General features: G+C 37.8%; 1 non-coding gene and 2 gene segments (V, D, J or C); 2 read left to right on the top strand and 1 right to left on the bottom strand.

Annotated features, from left to right (window-relative positions):
* Positions 1–3,790: 3,790 nt before the first annotated feature.
* On the top strand, positions 3,791–4,322 carry LOC108417223 (the record flags this gene model as incomplete). The annotated part of the segment is given in 2 exon segments: positions 3,791–3,917; positions 4,039–4,322. Coding segments are annotated over 2 exon segments (327 nt in total), but the record flags the coding sequence as incomplete, so codon positions are not given.
* A 1,755-nt stretch (positions 4,323–6,077) lies between these two features.
* On the bottom strand, positions 6,078–6,150 carry trnam-cau. Its single transcript has one exon. It is a non-coding gene; the product is annotated as a tRNA-Met (tRNA).
* Positions 6,151–10,650: 4,500 nt separating this feature from the next.
* Positions 10,651–11,117, top strand: LOC119265004 (the record flags this gene model as incomplete). The annotated part of the segment is given in 2 exon segments: positions 10,651–10,698; positions 10,831–11,117. Coding segments are annotated over 2 exon segments (330 nt in total), but the record flags the coding sequence as incomplete, so codon positions are not given.
* Positions 11,118–23,644: the final 12,527 nt, after the last annotated feature.

Here is a 23,644-nt window from a genome sequence, read left to right on the forward strand (position 1 = left end):
TGTTCTTATAACAGATCCACAATTACAACAGATTAACCACACTTTTAGAATAGAATCCTCAACCATTCGTCACTGTGTTTGCACACTGTGTAATTAGACCTCTGCATTTAACCCATCCGTGCAGTGAAACACCCACATACATGCACGCTAGGGGGCAGTGAGCACACTTGCCTGGAGCAGTAGGCAGCGCTATCCATGGTGCCCATGGAGCTATTGGGGGTCAGGTGTCTTGCTCAAGGGTACTTCAGTCATGGACTGTTAGCCAAGGGAATCGAACTAGCAACCTTCCGGTCACAGGGCTGGTTCCCTAAACTCCAGCCCACGACTTTATCTGAAATACATATTTATGTTTCTTGTTATTGACTTTGTGGTGAGATGTTGGTGTATGATAAGTTTGGTAAAATAACAATCCATCTTCAATCAATCAATCAATCAATCAACCTTTATTTTGACTCGGAAGTATCTTATAACAATTCTATAAGAAAATGTTTTTGATCTGTATGTCCTCACAGAGAACTTTGTTTCACGGTCAATAGCACAACTGGAGAACAAAACAGAGGTTGAATACGAGAGACTTACTCTCTCCTCCATGTATGAATATAGAGGTACCGGGAACTATTTGCACTGGTATCGGCAGTATCCTGGATCCAGACCAGAGTATTTACTGATGATTTTTCCAGCATCCAAAACTGTATAGGGTAGCTAACCCTATCAACAATGTTAATAACAATAAGATTGATAATAGTTTTGTGAATGTCTGACACAATAATCTATATTATGTAATGGCCTTTATAATCATTCCAAGCATTATTTCTTAGAATAAACAAACTTATCAGCATCATCTCACAGAACAAGCTTAATTATCTGACAATGCATAAAGACCCTTAATGAATAAACCAGTCTAGATTTAAGTTGATTAATCTTATATTATTGCAGCATCATAATGAAAAATGTTAGATATAATAATCTATGATCTTTTCATTTGCCACTACCAACAACACAATGTTTGCCAATAAACTTGATAATATGTAATTGAAAAGTTATCCCCAAGTCAACCAGAGATGTAATGACGGATGTCCACCAGAAGAGGGCAGGTTTGATCTTGATTTGCTTGATTGAGGGGAGTTATGCTCTTGCAGGGGAACTGAAGTGAGAGGCCAAGTAAAACAACCTTAAGAAAAGTCTGAAGTTTTCAGTCTGATCCTGAGAGTTGCAATAATGTTATTCTGTAGGTAAATATTAATTCAATATTAGTTCCGGCCATGCAAGATGATTGGTTGAGAGGCGTTCTAACTGTGCTGTTATTTCGTACGCAGTACACAGTATCACTCCACTGAGAAGCCAATTGCTAAGCAGCGACTGTGATAGCTGTAGGAGATGCTCAAGCCATTTGAACGATTTTACTTCTTAATTTGCACACAAACAGGGAATGGACACTTGACCGACAGCCAATTGGGTCAGACTCTGAAGATGAGACTACACTAAATTCTGAAACTGTCATCACCACTGAGCAGCTTTTCAGTCGGCAGCTGAGACAGAAGAACAGCTAAACAACCTGGAATTAGCCGGCAATTAACCGAATACCATTCGCCAAACAAAATTGGCTGCAAGATGCTTTACTGACTGGCTGGAACAAAACATTAATATTGATCTGGCAAAAATTGATAAAACTGAGCTAAACTTGATATTATGTCTTATGGCTCAGTCTGCAGACTGAGCAGCAAGTGTGTGGAGCTCGTTACTCTGATGTAGCAACAAGCTGCTTGTTAAGGAACTATAATTTGGCGGAAGGAACTGCGAACATTAAGACATTAAACGACATGCTCACAGCCCAATTTATTGATTTCTTTATTTATTTATTTAACTGTTGTATAAAAGCAATAAAACACTCAAGGTTGAGTGTTATCACATCATCATTATGACCTATGGCTGTGATTTGATCACAGATATGAGATGTTATTTCGCAATAGCACACCCCCTCGCATGTTCTATTGCTTAAATAATATATATATATATATATCACAAAAGTGAGTACCCCTCACATTTCTGCAAATATTTAAATGTTCCTACATTGATTTTATGAACTGTCTTATTCCAATGACATTACTCAATACTTGAGCTTGATTTTAAACTTATCTTGGGTATTTATACATGACATATTATATACATAATAAATTCTATGACTGTAATCACAAAACCACCATGTTAACAAACTGAGAAATGTAGGAGGAGTCTTTACATGCTTGAACAGTAGCACCACATCTCTCCTCACTATCTGAACACTGGAGCCACCATGATGGTTCTGTGCTCCCTGACTGTCTTTATCATCATGATAGGTGAGTATAATCTACTACATTTAAATCTGTGTGAAATACATCTTTGTGTTTTCTATTATCTTCTTGTTTGGTGATGTGTATGATTAGTTTGGTTCTACTTAAAAAAATCCTTATTTCTTCACAGAGAACTGTGTTTCACAGTCAATAGAACCACTGAAGAACACAACTCATGCTGTTGAAGATGAGAAAGTTACTCTCTCCTGCAAATATGTGTTTGATCGTGTTGCAAACAGTCTGCAGTGGTATCGTCAGTATCCTGGATCCAGACCAGAGTATTTACTGATGTTCATTCCAGCTACAAAAACTGTGAGCCATGCAACTCCACCCTTCCCACGACTAAATGCTACAGAACAGGGCAATCTGACAATCTCCTCTGCTGCAGTATCAGACTCTGCACTCTACTACTGCGCCCTGCAGCCCACAGTGACAGGAAACCCAGCTACACTGTACAAAAACTCACTGCAGGATGATGCTTTAAATTTTTCAGTCTTAAACTGAGTTGAACTGTGAAGTAAAATCCATTTGCTTTGAGTGACCTTGTATCTTAATTATGTTTAATTTATTCAGTCAAATGATAGAACATTCAATGCTGTCACTAACAAAACAATCATAACACGGCTGAACTACTTCACTGACTAGTGAACTCAGCTTTGAACAATTGTACACTCATAAGATAATAATATTACCTGGTACTGGTTCTTGAACAAGGTAGGATGATCAGGGCTGTGGGCAGTTTTAAATGTATCCTTACTCTTTATTTATATAGTATTTTGAAGGTTTAAATGTTCAAAATGTAAGAAATAAATATGCTATATTTTTCCTTCAAAGTGTAATTGAATGAGTGCATTAATGTTCTGCTTTTCTACTGCTTTATTATTGCAGTACAAAAATTTTCCATCACTGGTCAAAATAAAACCTGTACAGTACACTCTCAGAAACAAAGGGACGACACTGTCACTGGGGCAGTACCTTTTTTGTCCTTGTGGTGGTGCCCTCAGGGGTACATCTCTGCACCTTTAGCCAGGAAACAAAACTGTATCATAATCCATTAAAATTATATTTTCTAAGTTGTATATTTATTGTATTGTTCTATTTTAAGACAGTAGTTTATTTAAAAAATGCAAATATCTACTTTTCCCTGGAAAAAAAAGTATTTATGGTACACAATCAGACCTTAAAACCGCTGTTGCACTTGTTTGTAGCTTGATGAACGAATCTTGTACATGCATGGTACCTTTATTTCTAACAGTGCAGAGTTGAATGATTTGGTGTGAAAGAGTCACTGAGTCATTTTATTGATTCCTTCTGCTGATTCTCTTTGTCTCTGAGCTGCTCTGTACTGTATATATTACTGCTGTACGTTGATGCCCTGTGTTAGTCTTTTAACACAGTGGCTGATGAAATGAGATCAGAGTTGAGATGCATGAGCTTCACTGTGAACTAGGAGTGGGTGGAGCTACAAGTGGGAAGATACAGAACACATAAGAACAGAGAGACAACACAGCCATGAATGTCTAATGCTGGAGATCTGAACAATCATGCTGCTCTTCTTCTCTGTTTTCATGGCTGTTTCCAGTTTTGGTGAGTCATCAGTGACACACATCATATTTTAAGGAATTACAGTTAAATAAGAGAATCTTTTAAATGTGTCAAAATCTTAAAAAAGTCTACGTTTTGAACATTTCTGTGCTTTTCTTTACAGGAGAAACTGCTGACATCATCAAACAGAACCAAACCAGCATGTTAGTGAGTGAAGGCAGCAACGCCACACTGTCCTGCACATATGGTGGAGATGTTTACAGTCTCCACTGGTATCAGCAAAAGCCTGGATCAAGACCAGAGTTCCTGCTGCTGATCATGGAATCCAATCAACACATAACTAAGGCTGAAACACTTGATGAGCGATTGTCCATCTCACTTAATAAACAGAATAAGACGGTTGATCTGGAGATCTCCTCTGCTGAAGTATCAGACTCTGCACTCTACTACTGCGCCATGGAGCCCACAGTGACAGGAAACCCAGCTACACTGTACAAAAACATTTCACATGCAGTATCACATTTGTTTCACAAGGGGGAGCTGTTTGTCTTCATCTCACTGAAGATCATATTTCTCTTTCTTAAGGTTTACAAATGTTTACCTGCCCTGAGTTTATTTAGTGGGTACATATAAGAACATTTCTAGAACCACAGCATGACATTAGTTTGTTAGGTAACACTTTATTTGAAGGTTACCTACATAAAGGCTGCGTAACACATGCATAAGCACTGAATATCATATTTATGAAGCAAATCTATAAGATGCTCTAAAAGGTAAACAGCACTGCATTGACACAAGGGACCTTAAACTAAACTGAAGGACATTTGTTCTGTTTATAGCACTGTTATGAAGCCTCACTCACAAGTAATAAAACTTATAAGGAAGGTCTAATTTAGAGGTTTATAGCAGTTCTACATAGTTTCACATGAGTTAAAGTACAAAACACGCATGTTATTAAAATGTCCTTAACTTCAGTTTATGATATATTGTGATTAATGGCATAAGCTGTTATGAATACTAAAGTATTGCCTCATTAATATGTTATTAAATGCTTATGCATGTGTTATGGTGCTCCTTTGTAAGTAGCTTTCAAATAATGCAATGCAGTTTTGGGTAACACTTTAAGTATCTAACTAATATTAAGGCTACCTATATAACGACTTCTTTACACATGAACAAGCACTGAATAATGTTTTTATAAAGTTTTCATGAACAGCTTATATAAGGTTGCCACAAGACGACATGTTGTATGTATAAAGTTTATGAAGTAAAAGACATGTTGCTGACATAAGGGAACTTAAATTAAAGTTAGGGGCAGTTTGTTTCATTTATAAAGCTGTTATAAAGGTGCCTTCCTCAAATGATGGAGCTTACACAAGGCTATGCAGAGGCCTAAGTAAAAACACAGTCTCCATTGTAAAGTTCAGTTTTAAGGTGTTACAAAAGGTGTAAATATCTATTTGCCCTCATGTCAACCAGTTCAAATGCCAAGCTCACTGCTTTTACTTCATAAAACACCCTTCATAAGAGTCAACTCTAGAAGTACATCATTCACTACTTCTTCAGGTGTTATGATGTCTTCATGCAGGCAGCCTTCCACTGAAGTGTTAACTGTGCACAAATATAAAGCCTGAATATCACACTTTCAATCCTTTAGGCATTAACAATCACTTCCGCTGCTCCACTCCATTAACAATCACCGTCACTGCTGGACTGAGAATAGACCACCAATCAAAAATATCCAGCCAACAGTGTCCTGTGTGCAGCATCCTGTGACCACTGATGAAGGATGAGGATGACCAGCACAAACTGTGCAGCCACTGATGAGCTATCACCTCTGACAATAACCCAACAAGGGGGACCAAAAAGGTAGATGTGTCTAATAGAGTGGGTGAGTGTTTAAAAGCTCCATCAGCATTGCTGTGTCTGATTAAGAGACCCTTATTAGTCCCACAACAGGGAAATTTCACCTCCGCATTTAACCCATCCGTGAAGTGCAACACCACATACACACTAGGGGGCGGTGAGCACACTTGCCTGGAGCGGTGGGCAGCCCGATCCGCAGCGCCCGGCGAGCAGTTAGAGGTTAGGTGTCTTGCTCAAGGACGCCTCAGTCATGTGCTGTCGGCTCTGGGGATCGAACCGGAGACTTTCCGGTCACGAGGCTGGTTCCCTAAGCTCCACGACTGCCCCAAGTTTCAGTGCCCCGTGTGAGGATCGAACTCACGACTTTCAGATTATGAGACTGACGCGCTACCTACTGCACTAACGATCCACTCATACCAATTCGCCACCCAAACAATACTTGCTTTTTGTTGGTCATGTGGGGGCCTGACCACTGAAGAAAAGGGTAAAAAAGCTAACAAATTATAGAAATCAACTATGGTCTGTTATTGTAGAACTACAGCATGCACCAGTATGGTAAGTGGAACTGATACAATGGATAATGAGTGCACATACAAAGAGGTGGTTTTAATGTTTTGGCTCATGAGAGCAAGTTTCACAGAAAAATACAACCAAATATAGCATATTGCTAGTATTTATTGTCCACATTTTGCTGAAATTAAAGCTTCCGTTCTTCTCTGGACACTTGCTTTCAATTGTTTTCCAAAAGTTCAGTCTTAGAAGTTGGTTACTTTCTGTGTGTCACGATTGGCTCCTCTCAGTTCTGTCCCTGTGTTTGTGTTTTGTTTTGGTCTAGTCCACATGTTTCCTTTGTTTTGGTTTCCTAGTCTGGCCCCTTGTTTTGTTACTCTGCCCCTGATTGACGCCACCTGTTTTCCGCCTGTCCTTTGTTTTCCCTGTGCTTTATAAGCCCCGTGTTTGCCCTTTATTTTTGTTGGTCTTTGTACTGTTTGTATGCGCTGTTTGATGTAAGGCATGTGTGTGTAGTATATGTATTATTTGAAGAGTTTTTGTTAAGTGTTTGGACTTCTGCTCTTCATGTTGGTTACCTGAACCTGGACTGTCTTGACCCTGATTTTGGATTTGCCCTGAATAAAAGTCTCTTATCTCCGTATATGCGTCTGCCTCCTCGCTCCCCGGCCTTACACTGTGCTTCTCTTGATCCAAGAAATCCCAAAAGCATTCACTGATGTTGAGGTCAGGACTCTGGAGCGGTCAGCCTATCATTGTATTTCCATTTCTGAGTAAGAGCTTCTTGAAAGCTATACATATCAGACCCTCATCACTGAGCACACAGAGGAACGCTGGACAGAAACACCTCTGGATTTATTTTATAGTAGAAGTAGAGCTTGATTTTCTCTGATCTTTCAAACATGAAAGCGTAAATTACTGACTATCTGATGTTGATTGTTCTGGTGGTCTATGAGGTCTTACATGGATGTCATAGAGTCCATTTTCTTTACATCTTCCAATAATATTTACATCTCCAGTCAGGAGGAAACTCCTGTTTTTTCACTTGTTTTTCATTTCTCCTTCAATATGTAAGTGAATTACCACATATCTAATCTCACTGTTACTGTATGACATCATCAGCACTCAGAAAATGGGGACAGGTTGTGATCTAGGAGGAGGAGCAAACTGACACCACAGTAGATTCTTTCTTCCTGATTGTTTTAATGTTCTTTATTGCTGTGCTCTTAAAGAGGATCTCTCAATATGCCTTCAACATTTGCATTGCGATTTTTCATTTTTCATTGTGATAGTGCTTGTAGGTATGTAAGTATGAAATGTACAGACTACATTTCTTACATTTTAAAATATATTACATAACACCACATACTTCAAACTTCATTTTCACATCTACAATAAAAAAAGCAAAAGAAAGTTTGTATAATTCTTTACAGTGGCTTTGGATTTAGCCTTTAAGCTTGGTTATAAAAAGTTTTCCTCTTTTATGTCAGGTGGAATTTCTTCAATCAGTCCATTGGAAACTGAAAAGCAGGTTTCAGTGGGTGATACTGTTACCCTCTCCTGCAGCTACAGCACCAACAACGTGAACAGGCTTTATTGGTATCACCAGTATCCCTCATCTGAACTGGACTACCTACTATATATATTTGAATCATGGAGTTTGAGTGACCCTCTACTACCTGGCTTCTCTGCTAAGGTTCAGAATAAAAGAGTGGATCTCTTGATTTCCTCTGCTAAATCATCAGACTCTGCACTCAACTACTGTGCTCTGGAGCCCACAGTGACAAGAAACCCAGCTACACTGTAGAAGAACGGACTGTGTGATGAGGTGATGTGGTTCTGTATTGGGTTTCCTGTCAGGTGTTGCTCTCTTGCTCAGCCAAATACACAGAAAATGTGGTTAATAAATTTGACTTGATGAGTTCAGACCACATCATAAAACTACAGTGTCACACAAAATGCATTGTAGAAGTAAAATTCTGTTCATTATGTTGTAAACAATATAAATTTACCCTCAAATGTAACAATGGTTTAATGTCCAATTGCATCCAAATCCATATTTTGAATTTTTCACAATCTAGTGTTTTAGAATGGAGCAATACAATAAAAAGCCTGAAGACAAGGCGGAGTCAAAACAATTAAAAAAAAAAAAAAATTAAAGTGTGGAGTCAAAACAATTAAAATATATATTTGTAATGGATTGTTGTTCACTATAGAGGTACTGAAGATGTCCCCTGGAATGTACCATGTCTTGGTCAAGTGAGGTACCTCCCCAGTGGCAGTTTAGTAGTTTTATGCGTATTTTGAACTAAAAAGAAAGAAGTATGACTAGCATGGATAGAGAAGGAGAGACATCTAGACGAGGTTAGTAGTTTGGTCAATTATGATTGATGCTAGTGTTATTAGCTTGGTAGAAACTACTTCTTGCAGGCATTTCTCATTATCTGTTTCTTACATCAACTTGGAGAAATTGTCTATTTCTCCTTACAGATCCCCTTCAGATGAGTGATGTTTGAAGGTTTTGTTGTCTGTACTGTCAATTAAAAGTTCTCATAGCATTTTTATGGAGTTTAGAACTGGGCTTTGACTTGGCCATTCCATAATCCTCCATTTCAGCCATTCTATATGGTCCATTGTTTTGTTGCAAGGTCTGCTTACAGTTCAGCGTCAGTTTTGGACAGATGTCGAAATTCATGGTTAAATCTATGGCAATTGACTCCTCGAGCAGCCGACTCCACTAAAAAAGTTTCAAAAGAACAGTGAGCCCACTACCTCTGTTTTACACCAACGTGATCTCTTCAGCACCACCTACTCCCGCCGGTCATTTGAACTTCTTCTCTAAGTGTGAGAGGTGCAAGAAGAAATAAATAATGAATCCATAAAAATCTATGTGGTGTAATGGCCTTGATCATATTAATTATAAATTCTTAAAATAAGTAAAATGATCAGATCTCTAATGATCTCAAATCAAGCTCAATGATCTGCCAGTGGAAAGAGACGCTTCATAAAATCAACATGTAGGAATAATTTGAATAAACTTATGATAAACAGTGACAAGAGGGGCACTGCCCCAGTGACAGTGACGTACCTTTATCTCTGAGAGTGTATGTAGCACAGAGATGTAATAATGAAAGTCTACCAGAGGAGGGCAGCTTTAGTTTAGATTTGCTGGATTGAAGTGAGTTAGGCTTTTGAGGAAGCTGAATTGAGGGAAAATGTGAGACTGCAGTTTTATCTTGTTATAAACAGATGGTCTGTGGCTTCTGTTTCTCTTTTTAAATACGGCTCAGTGGCCATTAATCCTTTATACAAAACTGATACTGATTTTTCTTTCTTTTAAAGAGACTCGAGGAGAATGTTATCATCCATTCATCCATCCATTTTCCAAGCCGCTTCTCCCTCAGGGTTGCGGGGGGGTGCTGGAGCCTATCCCAGCAGTCATCGGGTGGAAGGCATGATACCCCCTGGATAGGTCACCAGTCCAGAGAATGTTATCATGTTGAATGTTATCATCAGTGACTTTTTGTTTCCAGCAGTATCTGAGCTCAGGACTGTCTTTTCTCTAAGCTATTGGTAACTAGCAAAGATACTTTCTCTAGATAGACAAAGCACTTTCTGTAAGTCGCTCTGGATAAGAGCGTCTGCTGAATGTTGTAAATGTAAATGTAAATGTAGGTACATATTCATTCAGCATTGGTTTGAGTGTTGTGCCTCTGTTTAGCCACTTTTGCTGCCACTGTTAAAGTATGTCTCCTTATAATAAGTTTTTGAGATGCTACTACAAATATACAGCTGGTTGTAAAAGGCTGAGAAAACTCCACACATGAATCTTACTGTGTAGAAATGTCCTACAACACAGCATGTCTATAGCTAACTCCCTATGATCATTAGACACCTTAAATGATCAGAAAATATCATTAAAATTATAGGTTCAAAATCTTCTGATATCAGATTTAATGAGCCTAATAAGAATATTGAGCTGAGTCTGTGTAAAACATGAAGTGTGGAGGAAATCACATTAAAAAATAGTGAAATGTTAGAAATTTAAACAAGTGCAAAAGTTTTTGTGCATCAGATTCAGAAATGAAGATGAAGAACTGCAGGTCTCTTCTCAGTTACAATATCAGTCAAATTCAAATCTAACATATAATCTAAATCACATTTTGAACTTCTCCTGGGCATTTATAGTTGAAGTATTATGTACGTAAGGACCTCTATGAGTATAATCACAAACACCATTTTATCAAAGGTGGAACAAAAGAAACAACAGCTGATGACCATTAAAACAGAAAAGCTGCATCCCTCAGTTCTTCTAACATATCCACTGACAAATGTAGGAGGAGTCTTTACATGTTTGAACAGCAGCACCTAATCTCTCCTCACTATCTGAACACTGGAATCACCATGATGTTTCTGTGCTCCCTGACTGTCTTTATCATCGTGATAGGTGAGTAGAATTTACTACATTTAAATCTGTGTGAAATACATCTTTACGTTCTCTATTATCACCTTGTTTGGTGTTGTGTATGTTTGATAAGTTTACTTCAACTAAAAATTAAAAATCCTTATTTCTTCACAGAGATCTGTGTTTCACAGTCAATAGAACCACTGGAGAACACAACTCATGCTCTTGAAAACGAGAAAGTTACTCTCTCCTGCAAATATGTGTTTGATCGTGTTGCAAGCAGTCTACAGTGGTACCGTCAGTATCCTGGATCCAGACCAGAGTATCTACTGATGTTCATTCCAGCTACAAAAGCTGTGAGCCATGCAACTCCACCCTTCCCACGACTGAATGTTACAGAAAATAAGAAAACAGTGGATCTGATCATCTCCTCTGCTGCAGTATCAGACTCTGCACTCTACTACTGCGCCCTGAAGCCCACAGTGACAGGAAACCCAGCTACATTGTGCAAAAACTAACTGTCACTTTGTCACTACCAAACCAATCATAACACGGCCAAACGTCTTTATTGACTAGTAAACAGAGTTTTGAATGATTGAACCCTCATTCTGAAATGTCATTTATTCTTTTAAAGAGGCTCTGAAAAAAATGTTGTTCTGTAGTTACATATTCATTCAGCACAGATTCGACTGTTGTGTCTACAAGCTTTTGAGGCATTACTACAAATCTACAGCTGGTTGTAAAAGTAGAAGAAAACTCTACACACAAACTGGCCTACTGTGTAGAAATGTCCTACAACAGCACAACAGTGTAGAAAAATAGCTCCCTAAATATTTCAATATGATAATTACACAGTCTAAGTGAACTTATCAGAAAAACATGCTTAAAATTATAGGTAATACATTTTGTTCTCTGTCAGATTTAAATAGTCTAATAAGAACATTAAGCTGAGTCTGTGAACAACACATGAAGCAGGAATGAACTGGCATAAAAAATCGAATGAAATTCAAATCAAAGATTTAAACTAAATCACAGGTTAAATGGATTTTGGGCATTTATGGTTTAAGAATTATGAACATCAGAATTTCTATGAGTATAATCACATAAACACCACATTGACAAAGTGAAGGTAGCACAGAATAAAACAACACAACCAATTACAACAGATGTCTATCAAAAAAAAGTAAAGCTGCATTCCTCTGTTCTTCTAACAGATCCACTGACAAATGTAGGAGGAGTCTTTACATGCTTGAACAGTAGCATCACATCTCTCCTCATTATCTGAACACTGGAACCACCATGATGTTTCTGTGCTCTCTGACTGTCTTTATGATTATGATAGGTAAGTGTAGATAAACACATTTTTATCAGAAAGACATTTTTATGTTTCTTCTTATTGACTTTGTGGTGAGGTGTATGTGTATAGTAAGTTTAGTTGAGTGGAAAAACATCTAATAAATTCTAAACCATTTTTGTGATCTTTATTTCTTCACAGTGAATTGTGTTTCACAGTCAATAGAACCACTGGAGAACAAAATTCATGCTCTTGAAGATGAGACAGTTACTCTCTCCTGCAGGTATGGATCTAGTGCTCCTGGGAATTATCTGCACTGGTATCGTCAGTATCCTGGATCCAGACCAGAGTATTTACTGATGATATATGCAGCGACAAAAGCTGTGAGCCATGCAACTCCACCTTTCCCACGACTGAATGCTACAGAAAATAACAAAACAGTGGATCTGATTATTTCCTCTGCTGCAGTATCAGACTCTGCACTCTACTACTGTGCACTGCGGCCCACAGTGACAGGAAACCCAGCTACACTGTACAAAAATATTTCACATGCAGAATCACATTTGTTTCACAAGGGGGAGCTGTTTGTCTTCATCTCACTGAAGATCATTTCTCTTTGTGAAGGTTTACAAATGTTTACCTGCCCTGAGTTTAATCAGTGGGTACATACAATAACATTTCTAGAATCATAGCCTGACATTAATTTGTTTGGTAACACTTTATTTGAAGGTTATCTACGTAGGGACCACATAACACATTAATAAGCACTGAATAGCATATTTATGAAGCAATATTGGAGTACATATGACCAGCTCATGCCAGTAAAAACAAAATAGCATGAAATGCTCCATTACTTTCAAAAGAGGATTCTTAACACTCTACAGAGTTTTGTCCATCTGTCACTCTGCATACTTCATTAGCACCCTTTTACCCTGTACTTCAACTGTTACTACCCCCACAAGACCACCACAGAGCACGTATTATTCAGTGGATGGTCATTCTCAACACTGCAGCGACACTGATCTGTTGGTCTTGTGTTAGTTTTTGATGTGTTTGTATGAGTGGATCAGACACAGCAGAGCTGCTGGAGTCTTTAAACACCTCAGTGTCACTGCTGGACTTAGAATTGTCCACCAAGCAAAAATATCCAGCCAGCAGTGTCCTGTGGGCAGTGTCCTATGACCACTGATTAGACTAGACTAGACTAGAGCATGACCAACACAAACTGTGCAGCAATAGATGCTCTATTGCCTCTGATTTTACATCTAAAAGGTCAATCAATAAAGGAGTATTCGCAGGATGCAGGATCACTTTGGTTTTAAAAGGGGGAGCTGTTTGTGTTCATCTTCCAGAAGGTCATGTCTCTCTGTTAAGGCTTACAAATGTTTGTGTCCTGAGTTTAATCCGTGGGTACATACAAGGACATTTCTAGAACCACAGCCTGATATTATTTTGTTAGTTAACACTTTATTTGAAGTTTACCCACATAAGGAACACATAGCACATGCATAAGCACTGTATTTATGAAGCAGTATTGGAGTACATAAGTACATATGGCCAGCTCATGCAAGTAACCACAAGATAACATAAAATGCTCTATAAAGTAAATGACATTGCATTGACATAAGGGACCTTACACTAAAGTTAAGAACATTTATTCTATTTATAACACTGTTATGAAGCCCCATTAACACATAATGGAATTTAGATTGTTGACAGTAGTTCTACATAACCTCACATTAGTTAAAGTACAAAACCCATATGTTAATAAAATGTGATTTGCTTCAGTTCATGGTATCTTGTGATTGTTGGCATAAGCTGTCATAAATACTAAATGATTGCCTTAGAAATGGAAACATTTTCTATGAATGTTATGTCTATAAGAACTTATGAACACATTCATAATACATTCTCAGTGTTTTCACACTTAGTTTGTTTTAAAAGAACCGATCCGAGTTCTGTTAAAGTGAACCTGGAAGGGAACCAACTGCAAACGGCCTGAGTTCTTTTTGTGTTCACAATGTAAGTGAAATATAAAGAGAACTCAGTTTTCTTCCTGGTCCTTTGAGAGCTCAGATCACTTCTCGTTCAGACCACAATTCCATTAGAACTCGGACCCTTTTCACAGCACTCACGGTGTGCAAAGCACTCGCCAAGTGGTCAGCATTCCCTGATAAATCCAACCTATCAGGTGATGAGAAGAACCACCAGACCTGATTGCTGCTCTCCTATTGGCCACACTGAAATGATTGGCTGAAGTGCATTGTGCAAAATTGGAAAAATGGCCCTGCGGGTCTGCCGTGGTGGGCTCCTTTTACAGCTGTGCTCCTCACTGAAGCTCCACCCGGCGAATTTTGATTCAGCGTTCAGTGTGAAAGCAGTTGAAAACGGCGTTGTGTGCCCAGCTTGAGCCTTTAACGTGGTAAAATCACGCAAACTCTCACATCTTATCGCAGATCATGGACAGACTTTATCCTGAATAGAAACTTATAGATGATCCTTGGTCTGTTTTACCTGCTGAAGTGCTGAAACAGTCCAAGTGTAAAAACGCCCTATAATAACTTCATAAGGCATCATAAACAGGACTATAAATATTTGCAAAAAATACATTACATATTAGAGCCATGTTTATAATGCATTATGAATCGTTAACATAATTCATATACGTATAGCCATATGAGAATACTCCAACAACCAACAATATTCAGCCAAAAGTGTCCTGTAGGCAGAGTCCTGTGACCACTGATCGAGGACTACAGGATGACCAACACAAACTATGCAGCAGCAGATGAGCTATCGTCACTGACTTCACATCTGCAAGATGAACCAACAAAATATCAGTGTCTAATAGAGTGGACAGTGAGTGGACACAGTGTTTAAAAACTCCAGCAGTACTGCTGTGTCTGATCCACTTGTACCAGCACAACTTGTACCAGTGCAGATACATTGGTATAGGTTTTAATGTTTTGGCTCATGAGTGTATATTTAACAGAAAAATACATATAATAACTAGTCATCAACCAAATACAGCGTATTGCTAGTATTTATTCTGTCCACATTTTGCTGATATTAAAGCTTCCATGCTTCTGTGGATACTTGCTTTCACTTATTTTCCAAAGGTTCAGTCTTAGAAGTCGGTTACATTATGTGTTTCTTTTGACCCAAGAAATCCCAAAAGCATTCATGATGTTGAGGTCTGGACTCTGGAGTGGACGGCCTGTAATTGTATGAAAACCAGTAGTTTTCTCTGGATTTAAAAGCCCAATTCCAGTGAAGTTAAATATAAATAAAAACAGAATATGATGATTTGCAAATTCTTTTCAACCTATATTCAATTGAATACACAACAAAGACAAGATATTTAATATTTAAATGGATAAACTATCATTTTTTGCAAATATTCACTCATTTTGAATTTTGCCTGCAACAGTAGTTGATGTAACACAGTGGTAAACATGCCCCTGTCCCAACTTCTTTGGAACAGGGGCATGTTTACCACTGTGTTACATCACCTTTCCTTTTAACAACACTCAATAAGTGTTTGGGAACTGAGGACACTAATTGTTGAAGCTTTGTAGGTGGAATTCTTTCCCATTCTTCCTTGATGTACATCTTCAGTTGCAAATATCTAATCTGAATCACACTTTAAACGTATCTTGGGCATTCATAGCTTACATATCATTGTCGGAAACAAAACCTTGTATCTCCATTTTTGTCAATTTTCAGTTTTAGACCTTATTTGAAAACACCAATTGTCCTTTCCATTGTAGATTTCATGAAGAATGGAACAAAAGAAACAGCTCAAAATTACTCTGGGAAAAAAACTGGTTCAGTGACTTACATTAAAACTAAAGTAGGTTTTTTTCTTCTCATGTAAAATGACTATTTTGGAGGTTTTGGTCTGACAACAGTGATATAATATACATAAGAATTTCTATGACTATAATCACATAAACACCATGATAACAAAATGAAGGTGGCAAAGAGTGGCACAATTACAACTGATGACCATTAAAAATCAGAAAAACTGCATTCCTCTGTTTTTCTAACAGATCCACTGAAAAATGTGCACACTGAAACCACCATGATGTTTCTCCGCTCTCTGACTGTCCTCATCATCATGCTAAGTAAGTGTAACTGACCAGACTTCAATCAGTGAAATTCATATTTACATTTTATATTATCAACTAGTTTGGTGATGTGTATGTGTATGGAACGTCTAGTTCATCTCTTCAAATTCTTAAAAATTATTAAAAACATTTTTGTGATCTCTATTTCTTCACAGACAGCTGTGTTTCACAGTCAATAGCACCACTGGATGACAAAGTATTGATTCATGCTCATGAAGATGAGACAGTTACTCTCTCCTGCAAGTATAATTCTAGTGGCACTGGGAACTACCTGCACTGGTACCGTCAGTATCCTGGATCCAGACCAGAGTATTTACTGATGTTCATTTCAGTGACAAAAACTGTGAGCCATGCAACTCCACCTTTCCCACGACTGAATGCTACGGAACAGGGCAAAACAGTAGATCTGATCATCTCCTCTGCTGCAGTATCAGACTCTGCACTCTACTACTGCGCCCTGCAGCCCACAGTGACAGGAAACCCAGCTACACTGTACAAAAAACTCACTGCAGGATGATGCTTAGAATTTTTCAGAGTTTAAAACACGTTTCAGACTTTTAACTGAGCTGGACATTGGAGTAAAATCCTTTTGCTTAAAGTTACACTATATATCAATAATGCTAATTTTTGGAAAAGAATCGTTCAATATGTCACTACCAAACCAGTCATAACACTGCCATGACTGTTTACTGACTAGTGAATTCAGCTCTGAACAGCTGCTCACATAATATCATAATATTTTTAATTAAAACACAAAACAGAACATGTGTTTCAGTAGTCACAATTCTTCATCTTCCACCCTGATTTTCAGACGTTGGGACACATTTACTTCAAAACAAAGGAATCTAATGGCTCAGCATGTGGTCATGAGGGACAGGGATGCAGTCTCACTTCCTGATCTAAAATGCAGGGGTGTGGCTAAAACAAGGCTCCACCCATGACCCAAAATTCTTTGTGTTTCCGTAGTGACATGCAAACATGAAACAGCATTTTTGGAATTTTTTTGTTTACTTAAAAATGAAACATAAAAAAGAAACTGAAAAGAAATAGACATTGAAATAATTCTAAACAAATGACTTGCAGAAAATTTCCTTTAAATGATTTTTCATTTTTATATGATCGTCCAAAAAAAACAACTTTACAAAAGAAGACAAACATTCCTGCACATTTATTGCATCTTCTTAAAGTTGCCACTGTCTCACTTCATTGGGCGGAAGGTAGAAAACACCCTGGACAGGTTAGCAGTCCATCACAAGGCTGGTCTGAATATTTACATATTATTTGAATAGTTTACTGTTTGTCTGTTTGTTATTGTAGGACTGTAGTTTAATTCAGTCAACAAGTCCATATAAATACACATCCACTGATTTTCTGAAGGGAGCCCAGATTACATCTGTTACATTTTTTGTACATTTTTTGCCTCTTATTTGTATTAGAGTTGGAACTTCTGTGAGTTTAATCACATGTTTCAGATTAGAGAACTGTGTTATTCTCCTCCTCTATGTCCTCTATGATCCACTGATAAATGTAGGAGGAGTCTTTACATGCTTGAACAGTAGCATCACATCTCTCCTCATTATCTGAACACTGGAACCACCATGATGTTTCTGTGCTCTCTGACTGTCTTTATCATTATGATAGGTATGTGTTATTAACTCCATTCATTACTATGTGAAATACATTTTTCTGCTTTCTGTTTTTAGCTTTGTGATTATTTGTGTGTTATTGTAGTGTTTAGCTATTTTTTAAAAATAGTACATAATACATTTTGTGAAAAAGAAAATGGATGCAGCATTGGTGGGACTTTATATTTCTTCACAGAGAGCTGTGTGTCACAGTCAATATCTCCACTGGAGAACAAAGTGCTGGTTCATGCTCTTGAAGATAAGACAGTTACTCTCTCCTGCAAGTATGAATACAGCGGCGATGTGAACAGTCTGCAGTGGTATCGTCAGTATCCTGGATCCAGACCAGAGTATTTACTGATGATAATTCCAACAATAAAAGCTGTGAGCCATGCAACTCCACCTTTCCCACGACTGAATGCTACAGAAAATAACAAAACAGTGGATCTGATCATCTCCTCTGCTGAAGTATCAGACTCTGCACTCTACTACTGTGCAATGGAGCCCACAGTGACAGGAAACCCAGCTACACTGTACAAAAACATTTTGCATCACTCATGCAGAGTCACATTTGTTGGGGAAGCTGTTTGTCTTCATCTCATACATAGGGACTACATAACACATGCATAAGCACTGAATATCATGTTAATAAAGCAATATTTGAGTACTTATGATATTAGCTCATGTCTGCTAATATTTGCAAGATGACACAAGATGCTCTATAAAGTAAATGGCACTGCATTAACATAAGGGACCTTAAACTAAAGTCAAAGACATTTGTTCCATTTATTACTTTTATGAAGCCTCATTCACAAGTAATGGAACTTAGAAGGAAGGTCTAGTTTAGAAGTTTATGTCAGTTCTACATAGTCTCACATAAGTTAAAATACAAAACACTCATGTTAATAAAATGACATTTACTTCAGCTCATGGTATCTTGTGATTATTGGCATTAGCTGTTATAAATATTAAAGTGTTGCCTTTGAGCTATGACGTTACATGCTTATACAAGTGTTTTGATGCTTCTGTGTAGGTAGGCTTCAAATAAAGTATTACAATGGGGATTGGACTTGCTCATTCTATCGCCCTTCCTTTCTTCTTTTTCAGTCATTCTTTTTGAACCACTGTTTTGTGGCCGTAATGCAAAGAGCAACAGCTTATGTAAAGTATTACTTTACTAGTTACAAATAACTCCTTGAGCAGTTATCATCACTAAATGAAGTCTCAAAAGAACAGTGAGAACATGGCCTCATTAGCTTCATTCACAAGGACTATATATATATATATATATATATACACGCATATATGTTCATTGTTCATTGTGGGACAGTAACACACAGAGATGTAGTAATGGAAATCTACCAGAAGAGGGCATATTTAACCCAGCTTTGCTGGACTGAAGTGAGTTATGCCTTTGAGGTAGTTGAATTGAGAGTAAAGGACCAGGAAAATATGAGACTGCAGCTTCATCCTGTTATTCATAGATGTTCATCATATGATTCTGAATTTCTGATTCAGGCTTTGAAAACAATGTTATTCTATAGGTACACTTTCATTCAGCTTGTTGTTTAAGTGTCGTGCCTCTATTTAGCCACTGTGTTTGCTGCCATTGGTAAAGTAAGTCTCCTAATCATGATCTTTTGATGTGTTGCACTCTTGAACAGACTTGAGCCAGTAAACCTTTGCTTTGTTCCACTTGCAACTTTATTTTCCCAGGTTCAGTGTTGGAGCTGTTTTTTACACGAAACCATCTACAATGTTTTTTTCACTCAGAACTCTCTGCTCACTTCTCTCCCTCTCTCTGACTCTCACACACACTGACTGACTCACGCTCTTAACTCCTCCCCCTTATCAACTCTCCAGCAACCTCTGACCCCTTTGTAAACAATACTTATTAACAAAATGATATAAATACTATAAAAATATATGAAACAACTAAATATTCTAAAAATTGTGTACATTTCCTTCTAACAACTTAAATATGCCTTGGGTAAATAAAATAATGAAAAAATATACACAAGTACTGTATTTATGAACTGGAACTCCTTCCTGATATTTTTTTAGGCTGCAACAGATGCATTACTACAAATTTGCAGCTGGTTTTAAAAGAGTTGAAAACTCCACACACAATTTAACCTACTGTGTAGAAATGTCCTACGACAGCACGAGGGTATAGAAGTATAGCTCCCTATATAAAACAATATGATCATTACACGGCTTAAATAAATTTATTAGAAAATATTATTAAGTTATGGGTAGGGCATTTTGTTATATGGCTGATTTATTGAGCTTAATAGGAATATTATGCTGAGTTTGTGTAATTTGAAGTAGGGAAGAATTAACATGAAAAACACAATAAAATATTAAAACAAGGACAAAAAGCTTTGAACATCAGACTCAGGAATGACGAGGATAAAACGGCACATCTCATTGTAGTCGCTAGATCGAGATTCAAATCAAAGACTTAACCCAAATCACATTTTAAACTTATGTTGAGGATTCCTAGTTCACATATTATATACATAGGAATTTCTATGAGTATAATCACATAAAAACCACACTGACAAAGTGAAAAGCTGCATTCCTCTGTTCTTCTAACAGATCCAGTGACAAATGTAGGAGGAGTCTTTAGATGCTTGAACAGTAGCACCACATCTCTCCTCATTATCTGAACACTGGAACCACCATGATGTTCCTGTGCTCTCTGACTGTCTTTATGATTATAATAGGTAAGTGTAGATAACCACATTTTTATCAGAAATAAATTTTTATGTTTCTTCTTATTGACTTTGTGGTGAGGTGTATGTATATAGTAAGTTTAGTTGAGTGGAAAAACATCTAATAAATTCTACACCATTTTTGTGATCTTTATTTCTTCACAGTGAACTGTGTTTCACAGTCAATAGAACCACTGGAGAACAAAGTTCATGCTCTTGAAGATGAGACAGTTACTCTCTCCTGCACGTACAAGTATGATCGTGTTGCAGACAGTCTGCAGTGGTATCGTCAGTATCCTGGATCCAGAGCAGAGTATTTACTGATGATAATTCCAACAACAAAAGCTGTGAGCCATGCAACCCCACGTCTCCCAAGACTGAATGTTACAGAAAACAACAAAACAGTGGATCTGATCATCTCCTCTGCTGAAGTATCAGACTCTGCACTCTACTACTGCGCCCTGCAGCCCACAGTGACAGGAAACCCAGCTACACTGTACAAAAACTCACTGCAGGATGATGCTTTGAATTTTTCAGAGTTTAAAACTCATTTCAGACTTTTAAGTGAGCTGGATTTTAGAGTAAAATCCTTTTGCTTAGAGTTACAGTATATATTAAAAATGTTTATTTCAGGTACAGAAACTACTGAACATGTCACTGTCAAACCAGTCATAACACTGCCATGACTGTGTGCTCACTAATGAATACAGCTTTGAACAGCTGCTCACACAATATCATAATATTTTTATTAAACTCAAGTTTAAGACATTTTACTGTTTTGGACTTTGCATGTTCTCCCTGTGTCTGTGAGGGTTCCCTCGGGGTGACTGCATTTGAGCGTGCCATATTGTAAAGGAAGTAGCTGAATTTGCAGGTGTATTGAAGCGTATGGTCATACAGGTCTATCAGCAGTGGCAAAAATCCCAGTCCAATGGGAAATTCTCATCAGAATTGTGGTCAAAAGACAAATGTGTTGACAGTCTCACTGAATCCATCATAAAGACTACTGACTAAAGCCCGACTGGCAAATTGGCATGCCAATATTTTTATAGTATCATTATTATAATATTTAATTAATATATACAATATTATTATAATATTATTGTTGTAGATAAATCAGTATTGGCGATGTTCATGACAACCAGTAAATGACAACTAAAGAGAAACAGAGAGGCGGAAGACAGGTCCTTTAATCATTTTATGAGTGCTGTTGTTGTGTAGCTTGTCCAGGTGGTGCTTTGCAACTGTTGCCAACACACACGTGTATGGAGCACCACAAATCACAACAATCAGTTGACCATGCAACCAAGACTTTACTCCACAAAAGAGCTTATCAGCTTTCATGGTAGGTTGATATTTGCCATGAGCAAGGCCCATGGGGAGGCATGAGGAGGCAGAGTGCCTTAAAAGGAGCATTTTAAAAACATCCTCTGAACAGTTTTAACCTCTGAAATGAAATACAAGAAACGGCAAATGGAAAAATCCAATCAACTACAAATTAGAGACGAGTAAATCTGGTATTCACTGCTTGATTCATCATAAGAATGCCATATCCAGTGCTGAAGACACATGCCATATTTATTGGAAGAATTGGTTATATGTGGCCTGAGTTTAAAAAATCCATTTTAAAAAGATTTTTATTTGATATTTCACCTAATGAAATTGTAAACATGATGCCTGGAGTATGTTTCAAAAAACATCTCTACATGTCACTATTTAGTAATCCATATGTAGAAGAAGAATAGAGTTTAGAACCATTTGTCACTGTGTTTTGCCCACTGTGAAATTAGACCTCTGCATTTAACCCATCTGTGCAGTGAAACACCCACATACATACATGCTAGTGAACACATACACTAGGGGGCAGTGAGCACACTTGCCCAGAGCAGTGGGTAGCCCTATCCACGGTGCCCGGGGAGCAATTGGGGGTTAGGTGCCTTGCTCAAGGGTACTTTAGTCATGGACTGTCAGCCAAGGGGATCAAACCGACAACCTACCGGTCATAGGGCTGGTTCCCTAACCTCCAGCCCACGACTATCCTCTGTAGAGTAAGAGTTCAATCCCTGTAAACTGTATTACATACTGAAGTTTATTATATAGTAACTACAGAGACTTCAATGTACACTGGCTGAGCCATTCTCAGGTTATAGAAGTGTGTAATAAAACATTGGGCCCACTAGTAGGCCCTGGCCATTTAAGGGGTTAAAGATTTTTAGGTTCAGGCTAGTTGAAAAATTGTATGTTTGCTTGCTGGCAAAATCAGACTGAAGCCCTGGAGCTAATCTTACTGCTAAGCAAGATGTATAAATTCAGTAACTTCACATTAACATTACAATACAGAGAATGAATTACTCATACAACAGAAATGCCTTTTCAGATGAGAGGACTACAAACTAAAAGCTAAAGGGAGGTACCTACCTCAGTTTTGTTCCTTGTTCTGGCTCATTTTTGCTTTTTTTTTTGGGCAGTTAGCCTTTAAAATGCTTAACATGGTGAGTTACACTGTAAAAAGTCATGAATCACCTTAGTAAAAAAACAAAGTGGACTTAACACATTTGGGCAAAATGTGCGAAGCTTACTCAGCTTTTCTTTTTGTAAAGTAAATGCTTAGATTTGTCTTTTTAGAGCACTGTTTACCTATCATAACTTGAATCTTAAAGTTGTCATACCTGACATTTTAGAGGTTAGCAGAACTAACAGTGAGCTACTTTACTTCAAATCTTTGAGGCAATCAGTTTCTTGACTCTTTCTAAATTAACTTTTGACAATTTGCAGTATATTGAGCTGGGTCTGTTCACACATGTATGTCTGATGCTGAGAACAGCTGTAATATGATTTTGGATATGGTAAATATTTCTTCAGCATGAGTTCAAAGACCATTTAGTCAGTATAAAATGCATTTGAGATATTACCGCCTGACTTGAAAGGTGGAGAAAACTACTTCGTTAACCCCTTTCACCCTGTTCTTCTGTGAACAGCACTCCCGCAGGACCACCACAGAGCAGGTGTTATTTGGGCGGTGGATCATTCTCAGCACTGCAGTTAGTGTGTGTTGCACAGCAGTGCTGCTGGAGTTTCTACACATCTCAGTGTCACTGCTGGACTGAGAAAAGTGTGTATGTACTTGAGTAGACATAAAAGTATTATGATTTCAAAATACTAAGGAGGGTAAAAGCCCATCAGTATTTTACTTAAGTACAAGTATCTGTAACAAGTCATTAA

This window comes from Pygocentrus nattereri, chromosome 2 (genome assembly GCF_015220715.1).
Source record: "Pygocentrus nattereri isolate fPygNat1 chromosome 2, fPygNat1.pri, whole genome shotgun sequence".
NCBI lineage: Eukaryota > Metazoa > Chordata > Actinopteri > Characiformes > Serrasalmidae > Pygocentrus > Pygocentrus nattereri.